General features: G+C 43.2%; 1 protein-coding gene across 3 annotated transcripts in view; it reads right to left on the bottom strand.

Annotated features, from left to right (window-relative positions):
* The window catches only part of LOC146811957 (uncharacterized), a 1,438,216-nt gene that overhangs the window by 100,357 nt on the left and 1,325,344 nt on the right, over positions 1-12,515 (bottom strand). For all 3 annotated transcript variants that reach the window (XM_085618932.1, XM_085618934.1, XM_085618935.1), the window contains one exon: positions 317-525. In XM_085618932.1, coding sequence (XP_085475058.1) covers positions 446-525 — 80 coding nt within the window. In that variant the 3' untranslated portion in view covers positions 317-445. The remainder of the gene's footprint in view (positions 1-316; positions 526-12,515) is intronic.

Raw genomic sequence — 12,515 nt, 5'->3', positions numbered from 1 at the left:
GGAGGGTTCCATAGACTTCAGTGATGGATCAGGGAATGGTTGTTAGTTCATATAGAAGGAATGTAAGGGTGAAAAAGGTTTGTAACTGTGTAAAACAGATTTAAACAAATAAAACTGGACAGGCGAAGTCAGAAAAAGGTTAGAAGAAAGCATATGACTAATTGAGGAGTCAGAGGAGAAGCAAAGGGTGACAGAAATGTCTAAGAAAAAAACTAAGGGGCTGATAACGTAAGTCATTGAGGGTCAGGGATGAGTGTGTCATGCTTAGTGGTACTAACAGTGACTGTAACCTCTCTCAACCAACAGCAGCTATTACCTTTTTCTATCCGAGGGCTTCTTTGGTTAAGATGAACAGCAAAAGTCTGACCATCCATATTCTCATATGAATCACCATCTGTAAAGAGAAGAGGGCCTCTTATTGACTATCATGCAGTGGTTCATATTGTTAGTTAGCATGCACACCAGCGGGTTTTGCATGTACTCGTTCCATGTGTTTCAATATACTCTTGAAGTAAGTGTGGAGCGCTGCCATAAACTGACAGAGCTCCAGCTTAACTTACAATTTCCTCACGTCATTTAGAGTTGAGGGAACCGCTGTGTTTCTAATGATGAAACCTTACCTGGTTACACTTTTGAAAACCCTTGACCTGGTGATATGGCTGGTACAGGGTGACAATAGTGGTACCCCCGCGCTATTTAGGGCATGGCTATTGCTATTGGATTTCCCAGAGAAGATGTTCCCAATAAATTATGATGCACCCTGGCAGGGAAAACAAACAAAAGCCCTCATTCAAAGGTAGAAAACTCTGAGCACATTAGAACCACTATCATTTTCCTTTTCGCTTTTCTGAAACAAATTCTAGCTTTGGGAGTTTGTTTCTCCCAGCATTCATCCTTGCCTTCAGTACATCTGCTGCAACGTTTGACATACTGAAAATACCAAGACCATAGTCAGGCAACGAGGGATCTCTAAATATGGTGGGAGGTCTTCTGTCAGGGGAGTAGAGGCCAGGACCTTCAGGGACTGGGCAGGCCAACCAACAAACATTAAATGAGGCACTTTGTTGTTGAAATCATGTATTTAAGATTAGAGCATTAATGGCAACCAACGTCTCTTGCACACAGAGTCCCCTTCCCTTACTATTGCTCTTGCTTCACTTCTTAGGACACACACATGTGCACCCCTATATATATACACACACACAGGTGGGCCCCACAATGCAATTTCCCCATGCAACTTTATCAGGGATTTTTGAACAGCGTTACAGCTATCACATTTAGGTAGAGATTTACTCAAAGTTTTCTTTTTTTGATTTGAAGTAAATCCATTTTTAGGTCTTGCGCCTAGCGGTGCAGTACGCAGCACTGCTTGCGCAGCACGAGACATTTAGTAAGGGAAAAACGGGGTTTGGGTAGCTGACCTAGGAATCGCACATGCTCGTGCGTGTGCTTTTCCTTTAGTGCTACCCGATTGGCCTTTGCGTGCGTCTTTTTATAAGAGACTGCACGCAATTGGCCACAGGCGGGCGCATTGCTCCGCCCATGGCCTAGTGGTGTCTATTACGTGATTGGTGCGCGTAATAGACACCAATAGGCCATGTGGTTTGAATTATCGTGCCCAGACTCAGGCGCAATAACTGAAACCTCTTGGCTCGCTGTGGCGCTCATGCACCACTGACAAGCTTCTGTTTTTGTTTGGATCCATTTCACTGCAAAGCAACCCGGCCGAGGATAGCGGTGTCAGCGCAGGATCCCTGTGTGTCAGCGCGCGCTGCAGCTCTCCCCTCCGGCGCAGAGCGGGCCCGCGAGGATGGCGAGCTGGCCGGGGTGACGCCGCCGCTGCAGGAGCTGGCCCTCTAAGCAGCCTTCAGCGAGGCGCAGAAATGGATCGAGGTGAGTGTCGCGGTGAGCGGTCCTGCCGTGGCAGCCCCCGCGCGTTCAGGTTTGGTGTCCCCTTTGCATGGCAGAGTGAGTCTGGGTACACTGATGGAGAGGAAGAGCCCGATGGAGCCGGCTACATATTGCAATGCCTTGTACGTGAGCCTACCCAAACAAAAATACAAGAGACCAAAACGCACCAGTGCATGTCATTTTCGCACTTCAAAAACACAATTTAGTCACTACCCATCTTGTATACCAGCAGTACCTGTTTATACAGGACAGAATGAATTTCAAACACTTATGCCTCACCTACTAAAGCCTGGAAGGCTCAGCGGCAATCAAATAAAAAGTTAGCACACAATACTAGCTACCATAATACCACCCTCCCTGATCTACCTAAGCTATCACACTAGGATACAGGCGCTTATTAGTATCGGGCTCACGTCTATGATGGTATGTGCGCTGTGGCGGTCTCAGTGGCAGTAGCACACTTTAAATGTATAATAATTTAAAATTCAATTCAAACAATATATTCTTTCAGAACGACCAACACATGTTAAAGTACAGAGGAAAAATAACCACATTTAACTGCAGAACGTGGTATCGGGCGCGTCAGCCAACGGGTATGTGTATTAAATAAATACAACAAGGGTACCTCCTCTAGGAACCGATTGTTCTAAAACAAACATAACCTTAACTAAACTCAACACGGCTCACAAAGGTCCATCCTACTGCAGCTCCCACGTAATGTCGATAGCTTTCCAGTTACCTCCTTCAGGAAAAACTCAACACTCAGAGACAATGTAATTACTTAAGGGGTTGAAGAACCGGAATCACAGCGCCACATTCCTGTGGGAATCGTTTTTCTCTACACAATATATCGTCATCCGGCACTGGACCCAAATGGCGGTGAGGGCATGGCCAATTCAACAGCAAGTCATCTAATGAATTAGCTCAAACACCAAGAACTCCACTCTGCACATACCTTAAGAAGCCAATTAGAGATCAGATCAAAGCGAATACACAGTGTGACATATCTCGTATTGACCGTCGGCATCTAAGGAACAATGACAGAGAGGCAAAAGTTTGCTAGTTTTTGTACTGATATTGCGTGTGCCAGGGAACTTGCTCTAGGTCATCACAGATACTATTTAGAGTACGGAAAATTTTACCTACAAATCGTTATCAGGTTTGCCAGCCTAACTAGTTCAATTAAAGTAAGCCAAGACTACAACACCCAGAATGCATTAGGCTGGCACGTAAAAGCCCAGGAATGGAAATTGTGTCTGTAATGACCTGGAATCAGGTGGTCACCCTAGAGAGAACCCTTGCTTATGCTTGGGAACCGTCAAGTGCTCTTAAGCACTGCAGGCAGAATGCATTTTGTACTTTCAGGTACCTAGAAAAACTTTTTTCTGGGTCGTTTTGCAGTAATTCAGTACTGTAAACAGTTGGTGCGTGTGCAATCTTACCTCACTTTATGCAAGTGAGGGTGTGCTATGGAACTGATTATTTTTCTTCTTTTATGCACCCCAGTTCCAAAGGTACAACGCAGAATGCAGACCACAGAATGTATACACAAGCATTTGCAATGCAATAGGTCTCGCATTATTAAAGTTTGAGATATTGTCAGTGCTAAATAATGCAACACCAATAGCTCAAACTTTAATAATGCAAGACCTATTGCATTGCAAATGCTTGTTTTTCTTATCTTCATATCCCCAGAAGCATCTGCAATACTTATATAGCCGCCCTTCTGAACTGAGCGCCCTGCGGCTTTTGCATTTGCTGTGGTCTGCAAGCCTTACCAGACGCACACCTTTGTTAGTGTAATGGTGTAATCATCGGACCAAGGGTAGATGTACAAAATCCAAAGCAGTGCTCCATGTCAAAGTCAAGCCAAATGTCAAGATCATTTTCCTTCGCCCCTGCTTGGTCTGAACAAGCAATTTTAATGGCAGCCATGACCCAATCTTCCGCCTTGGGTGGCAGGGGGTCCCTTCATTTTAAACATATTTCCCTCTGGGCTATCAGGATTAGATACAGCAATAGTCCTCTATGTGAGTTCTTTAACTTCTTAGTGATTGCACCATCTTCTCAAAACAGGACTATAGCCGTGTTCAGGGCGATCTCTCTGCCAAAAATTCCCCTGAAAGCATTCTCTATTCCACCCCAGTATTCTCTCAACTTCTGACATTCAAAAAAGATATGCAGATCTTTGGCTCTTATACAGTCCCATCTGGGGCATTTGGGGGCAAACTTTGCTATCTTAGCCGGTGGCTAATATAAACAATTTATGGTGAATTTTTTTTTATTTTTCAGATTAGCAGGTTTTACAAATTTGTAAAGGAGCCTCAGGGAATATTCCCAAACCGCCTCTATGTCGCACTCTAGAGGAGCCCCATTCAAACTAGATTTTGTGGTGGGCACTCCTTCTCATCTGCCTCCAAGAGCTTCTCGTACCACTTAGAGACTTCCTTGTTCTTAAGGCTCATGTCTTGGAGAGATAGCTCCAACTCCCAATCACTCCGGGCTTCTTTCTTATTGGACGTAAACCATGAAGATAATAGGACATACTTAAACCTGGAAAGATCACTCCCAATCTTTGCTCTCAGAACCTCCCATGGATTGACGCCCACAGCTGATATCAAGTCTGACCATTTTGTAGGGCCTGCCCTTTTGACTGGTATACTCAGGTTATCTTTCAAACATAGTGGCATCCCCAGAGATTCCCAAATTGGGGCAAAGTCCGAATATTAGCCTAAATCCACCTGCTCCTAACCCTATACCATAGGTGTAAGGCAGACGTCAATATTTTTAGCCATACTTTTTTGAAGTACCTGGGGGCACCAAATTTGTAAAGAAAGCCATGCCCACCTTCCTTCCTCACCATTTCTCCCAAAAGCCTCCCCCAGGTCGAATCATCAGCCTTCCCAAGCAGCATCCAGATTTTTTTTTTTAATTGGAAGGCTGCGCAGTACCAACTGATATCTGGAAGAGCCAAACCACCTTTAATGAGTCTGCGCCTGAGTTTGTTCGATGCCAGCCTTGCGCCCTTGTAGGCCCATATAAAGCTTACAATCTTTCCCTGGACTTTATTAATACTTAGCTTGGGAAAGCCAAGAGGGATGGCATCAAACAAGTATGTTAATTTGGGGAGAATGACCATTTTAATTAGGTTGACCCTTCCGTAGATAGTAACAGGGAAATGTTTCCACCTTGCTAACAATCGGTCTATTTCTCTTGAAACCCGATTTAGATTAATCTGCAGGATCTTAGCTATTTCCTTAACAATTGTTATACCTAGATACTTAAAATCTTGGCTAACTTTCCTCTCCCAATCTTGTATGTACCAACACATCACCTCGGTTTTGGATGAGTTGACTAGATATCCCGATAAAGACCCAAACTCCTTTAACAGTTGTTCTACCCTTGATATTCCTACAGTCGGATCAGCAGTATGTAGCAAGAGGTTGTCTGCATATAGAGCAACCTTACTACTATACTGATGAGATCTAAAAAGGGTTATAGAGGTATCTGATCTTATTATCTGAGCTAATGGCTCTATATATAAATCAAATAATAAGGGTGAAAGGGGAAAACACTGCTGTGTCTCTCTCAGAATGTTAAAACTTGATGTTAAGGTCCCATTTAACAAGATCCTGGCAGAGGCACACTCGTAACACTTTCTTAGAGTATATAAGAAAATAGAACGAAAACCCATTGTTCTCAAAACTTCCCACAAGTACTCCCAACAAACTCTGTCGAACACTTTGGCCGCTTCTAAGGCCACCATGGGCAAAGACTCAACACGTTCAGAGTCAAGATCTATGGTGCCTATGAGTTGCTGGGTCTGTTCTTGGATGTATCTCTTCAGGATAAAACCCTTCTAATCTAGATGATCAGTTGTGGTACGAGCTTGGCCAATCTCCCTGCTAAGATGCTCATGAAGATCTTTTTGTCCACATTCAGCAGTGAGATTGGTGTATAAGAATCTGCTCTCGAGGGATCTTTAGTGGGTTTCAAGATGAGTACGATCGTTTCCTCTTTCCATGACCCAGGGTCTTGACCCCCTAGTTGAAAGACTGAATTAAACCGAGTTTCCATAATCTGGACTAACTCCTCTATTAGGAGTTTATACACCTCATTAGAAATCTGCATCTGTGCCTGCTGCCTTATTGTTATTACTTTTTCCGAGACTCAGACGGATCTCATCCCTAGATATTGGTGCATCAAGTATTTCGCATCTTTGTGATGTTAAAATGTGTACGGGTTTTTCCCTTAGCCAGGCTTAAAAGGTTTCAGGATTTGGAAAGATTTCTTCCTTATATATCTCAGAAAATAGAGTAACTAAACAGGTTTGCATATCCTCCAATTTATTGGATGTATCTCCATTTTCATTTACTATTAGTCTATTTTATATAATTCCTTGACTGATCTATTCTATCCTTCCAAGCTAAGAGCACTCCCAATTTCTCGCCGTACTCAAAATTTTGCATGGATTTTGCAAACCATTGTGCTGTGCACTTCTCGTCTTTCTTAATCCTATATTCATGACAGGCCTCATCCAGCAGTCTCTGAACCTGTAACTTTGCTTTAACTATCCCTGGGTTCATCCGACTAAGATCAGCCTCTAGTGAACCTACCTTATCTTCCATTTTTTTTAAAGATTGGGATTCCGCTCTATTTTTAGCGCTTATGAGACTATGCCAAGTGCCTCTCAAGAAGGCCTTAAAAGCGTCCCATACAATATCTAGAGATGTAGACCCGATAATTACATCAAAACAATCAAAACATGGACGTTTAAGTGCTTCAGCTATTCCTAGATCCTACAGCATCGCTCTTTTAGGTGTCTATCTAGGTCTCGATGATTGACTACTGTCCCCAAAGGAGATAGCGACTGCAAAGTGATCAGAAATATGACTAGGATAGATATTGATAGATTTTATGGCATCCATTAGAGATCTGTCTGCCCACAGGTAATCTATCCTTGAAAAATGTCCATATTTCTTACTTTGAAAAGTAAATCCATGGGTGTTGCCCTTCTTAGCTCTCCAAACATCTGAAAGTTCCAGGTCATGCATCATATTATTTAAGGCCTGACGGACTCGAGGAGTCCCTGCATGCCGACTCTGATTCGATCTATCAAGCCACGGGTCGAGCAGGACGTGAAAGTCTCCCCCTATTATTATTGGGGCAGGAACTTACATCAGGTTCCATTGTAGGCTACATAAATATGTGGGATCATCGATATTTGGCCCATAAAATGATGTACAAGCTATCTCTGTCCCTCCAAAATCTAAGAGGGCCATAATCCACCTCCAGGTTTTATCTGTTTTAAACGATTTTATTATACAGCCTGCCCCTCGTTTAATCAAAATAGCCGCGCCCTTGCAATGAACTGTCTTCTCTGATGCACAGAAAGGTAATGCGGCTCTCTGAAATATCCAAATGAGTCTCTTGGATCAGGCATATTTGAGCTGGGCTTTGTTCTAAGTATTTCGTAACTAATCTCTGTCTGCGCATACATCTAAGACCATTAATATTCCATGAGAGGAGTTTTAGGTCCCTAACCCCCATTAAAGCGAATCATTCTTTAGGGTGTCATCATAGCTAGCACAGTAGCTGTTGTGATGATCATAAAACTAACTTTCTGACGTGATAGAGGATATTTTTTTTTACATTTTCTCCCATTGCCACCCACCTCGTGCTGCTCCCCTCTTCCCACCCCCTCCCGATCACCGTGTCCCATCCAATCCCATCCTCCCTCTGAGGAACCCTCCCTGCTATACTAGGAACATGGCGGCCGTCAGCTAGCGGCCGCGGGTCAGAAGTCCCTCCGGTCCCGTAATGTAATTCCGGGGGCCCCTTAAAGCCCTCCTCGCTATTTCTCCGCTCCTCGCGCACATTCCCGCATACTCTCCCCTTCTCTTGGAGTGCCTCCTCTCAACTGCAAGTTTGCCTGCTGGTTCGCCGATGACCCCGGATCCGTGCGAGAAATCTGGCACGCTCCGAGCCCCGCAATGGGAGGGCACGGCTTGGGAGTGGCGTCGCATCAGGTTTGCGAACTTCCAGGTCCGGGCTTGCAGAGGCAGAGCCAGCACCAGAGAATACAGCGGTGGCTGCAGGAATTAAAGAGGAGACGCACTGGTGAAAGCCTGGAACTTCAGCCCTGGAGTGGGGGCACTGTTGGTAGGTGGTGGGGCAGCGGGGTCAGCATTCAGAAGCGGGTTTGCAGGTGGTGATAAGACAGCCCAGGAGACTGGAGATGCAGGTTCGCTATATTTGGCCCCAACCCCATTAGATGGCTCCGCACTGTACTTACCTCCTGCTGCTGGCTTGGAAAGCCTAGAAGAGAGCGTTTGAGTGTTGGAATTGTGAGGGGGGAGGCCAATACCATATGGGGAGGAGTGGAAACCAGCAAATGAGATTTGACCTCTCAGTAGGAAAAGAGTGCAGATATACACTCCGCACGAGAGGTACTCAATCCATCTCTCTTTCAGAGGCATTGACTCAAGACCCCTCCTACCCTACGAATAGCACGAGTAGTAATAGTAGACTTAGATCACCTAAGAGTCAAAAAAATAAAAAAGGAGGCGAGAAGGGGGAAAAAGCAGAGATTTCTGCTGTAGTCAAAAGCCCCAGAAGCAGAGGCAGAGGTAGGGAAAAAAAGGTCTCTGCACTAAGAGTGAAGATTACACCCTCACTAAAATCCTACCATAAAGTTCTCGCTGCGCCAGCCTTACCCCCCACCCAGGGAGGTGTTTTTGAGTCTGTCACAAATATGATGGAGACAAACCAGTCCCAGGGAGCACCTGGAATAACCCTCTCATCCAGCCCCCCATTCCGAGCCCTTTCACGCCTACCTGAAATATCCGAAACAACCACAGTGGAACCCAATTGCCCTCGAATAATCTTGCACCCTTCAATCTCCATCACAAACAGACTTACTGCATTGGAGCCACAAGAAAGGAAAAATCAAGATGGTCAGTCAGTTCCAATGCAGCGTGTATCAAGCTCCTCTCAAATACCCCAGACAAGTTCTGAGTCTTTGGTAGGTATACATTTAGCCCTCAAGGAGGAGATGGGAATAGGTTCACGGTATTTGAAAACAACCAAGTGGCGATACAGGCCTCCTGTGTAGTTTTAGCACAGAAGCTAGAAGAAGTGTCTTTAAGGGCGGCCACTTTGGAGAAGGAAATCCCTAAGATTAAGGAGGCACTTGATACATCCTCAGTAGAGATGAACAGATTATTGAGGCAAAATAAAGAAATAAGGGAGGACCTAGAGCACCTTGCAAATCACTCAAGGAAGAACAATCTGAGACTGATTAATGTTCCAGAAGCCCTTAAAAGATCTGACATAAAGGCCTACGTTATCTCGCTGTTAAAAGACACAGTTCTTACATATTTTCCTAATATAGAACCATTTCAAGAAAGGAGAGAGGGACCCGAACACCAAAGGAGAAGGGTACCAGAATAGACCTTAGTCATAAAAAAAATCCTTTGTGTAAGTACACATACACAAATCCACATTCACAGTAGGAACCTTATGTTACCAATATAAAGACAACGATATAGGAACAAAGAAATCAAGTAACAAAATCTAATCTAAATAGCAATGCCAATTTATTAGGTACATATATATATGCACATTATAATATAAAATGTTTACTTAAAAACAACATACATTAAAACACTTTTTAGTATTGATCAAAGTTCATCATATAAAACAATTAAAAGACCATATAGAAAGCAATATAGACAATTCAATAAAAGGCACACAGAACAACTGATACTATTTCATAACAGCAGCAATAACATTTGGGAGAACGGGCAGGAAAATTATTCCTAATCCTATAAAGAACTACTAAATCTAGCACAGATCAATTGTTGTATTTTGAAGAGATAATCAATCTTATTTATATAGAACTTAATAACAGTTGTCTACATAGATTTACAGTAGGCTTTCCTTGTTAGGAACAACATTATATTGGTGACATAAAGTTCCTACTGTGAGTGTGGATTTGTGTATGTGTACTTACCCAAAGCTTTTTTTTTATGACTAAGGTTTAAAATAGAACCATCCATGGAGATACAGCAGGTCCATCGGGACTCTTACAAGAGAAATCCCGCGAGACAGAAGCCAAGGAATATTTTGATAAACTTTCTGACATACACCACAAAAGAGGCTATTCTGTCGATAGCACTTAAGGAAGGCCTACTGACGTCTGGATCATTCTCGTTCTCAATCAAATCAGATATATGCCACACTACTGCCCAGAAGCAATGAGAATTGGGCAAGCAGATTGAGGAGGTGAATAAACTAGGCGCTAGGGCACAGTTAACAATTCCCGGCCTCACTCCGCACAATGTGGAACAACCGCATGTATGTCCACCGATCAATGGAGGAGGTTGATGAGCTCATAGCAGAAATTAAGAAAGGAGCAGGATAGTAGGGGAGGAGAGGAGGGTGGAGAAAGGCGAGAGAGACTGGGGAGGCAGGGTGATCCTCAGAAGAAAATGCTGCAAGTAGTATTTAAATTGCCAGGGGGACTGAGGCCCATTAGGCTGTAAATCCATTTTTTCCCCAAGAAAAGTTAATCAACCTTGGCTCCTTCCTGAAAAGTTTCGGGGAGATCCATGAAGTGAGGGACGAGAAAAATAGGGGGTCCAGAAACCGTCTATCTATATATATATATATATATCGTTGAATCTAAACATTCCTGAACCTCCTGGTGTGGCGAAAAGCAACGGGCAAACACCTCTTAATGGCAAAAGAAGAATATTTTTATTGCTCTCAACTGCCTGCCATGACACGTTTCGGCCGGTAAAACGGCCTTGATCACATAATAATTTATATATACTCCTAACATCTTCCCACTTCAGAGAAAGAGGCGGCACTCTGGGACAGAGTGAATCATCGCTGTTTGGCGGTCGCCAGTAGGTAGTTATAGTTAGGACTTAATTTCCATAGGAAATCCGCAACATTTTTTATAAGCCCCGGGGGATGGGGTCCCTGGGGATAATAAAAATTAGTGATAGGGGCTATTTTTTTACGTTAAAATTAGGAGTTGCGCATCCAGCGCGGCCCCCTGGTGTGCACGCGTTGGATGCACGACTACTAACCTGTAGGGTGCGTGACTCCAGCGCGTTTGGTGCACGACTTCTACGTGTTGGATGCACGGTTCGAACGCGATGGGTGCACGACTCCAAGCAAAAAATAATAATTTGGGGAGATATACATCAAGCTTATGTCTTTAGATCTTGGGTGGCTCTAAAAAGAGCCGTTGTGTTTATTGACAGAGTTTTGGTACCTACAATTAAGTACCGATGCAGAGTCTAAAGTTTATGAGGAAGACTGTTTCCCTCATCTGTAAAATGTACACCATCTCTCCTATAGATGCCATCCATATTGAAACGCAGATTGTTGTGGTAAATGGACCCCATTCTATAGTCTCGGAGAAAAGCAGAAACAGATTTATTCACATGTTTCCTAGCTTTCTCAATCTGTGGACAAAATTGATTGGACCAGTTCCATTTCTGCCTTTTGCATATGTTAGAATAGACAAAGGCAGTTTGGGGGAAAAGTGACATCAATTCTCCAAAGGTGTCCTTCATAAGCATTTCCAGACCTACCCAGTCAAAGTGCCTAGGTCATTGCCACCACAGTGCACAATTATGAGGTCAGGGTGTGGGAGATGTAAAAAGGATTTTACCAATGGCATCAATTGGTGCCACTTTAACCCTCTCTGTCCAATTCATTTAATGTCTACATTTCTGCAAACCTAGGTCTTTGTGAATGCCTTTGTTTTCTGCATACCTTTGGCTCCAGAAAATATAGCTGTGTCCCACAATCCACACTCTAAGGACCTTGAAGGGAGGTCTGGATGCACTCAGATGGTCTCTGTAAATGAAATGGCAGGTTGAAAAGTACGATTTTTCTAAAATGGTGGATAAGATGCAGTTTTGAAAAAAGAAAAGAAATGATTGGTTGTTTGACAACATTCTACACTGAAAACTAGGGTGCATGTTTCTGTTTTTTAAAAGCATGATTCTTATTGGTTAACAAAAACTGATTGAAAGGAACATTACATAGGATTAGCTGATATGTTGAAAAGTCAAGCACACTTGCTGTTTTGATTAGCAACATTGTGTGCTGAACTTGTGACGTGTGTGCTCAGCTAAGTGTTCCATGAACTGTTTCTATAGTAACAGGCAGAAGGCAGATTGGGATAGGGTTCAAATTTGTCATTTGGAAAGGGTTGAAATGTGTAAGCAATAGAAATGTGTGTTTGCTTTTGAATTAATGTGGGAAGTAATGTGATTTGATGTTTACATGTATATGTGTGCAAAATGAGAGGGAACTTTGCCATTCTTTGGTTTTGCTGACAGGTGCACAGTGCAGAGATTCTGTATAAGAAAATCTGGTGTGTGACATACTTCTTAATCTACAAAACAATTTGAAAGGTGAGTTATTTAATTCTGAGGGGATGTATGTGGTCCATTTTGATTTTAATCAGACTAATGTGTTTCTACTGCTAAAGTGTAGGGAGTACTTGTTTTTGTATAGAATCTTATTGTGAGTGTGTGTGCATTTAGAAACCATTCTGAGATAAGCATTTGTGTTTTTCA

Source organism: Triturus cristatus, chromosome 7, assembly GCF_964204655.1.
Source record: "Triturus cristatus chromosome 7, aTriCri1.1, whole genome shotgun sequence".
In the NCBI taxonomy this organism is placed as follows: Eukaryota; Metazoa; Chordata; class Amphibia; order Caudata; family Salamandridae; genus Triturus; species Triturus cristatus.
This window is presented reverse-complemented; position numbering and strand designations above follow the sequence as displayed.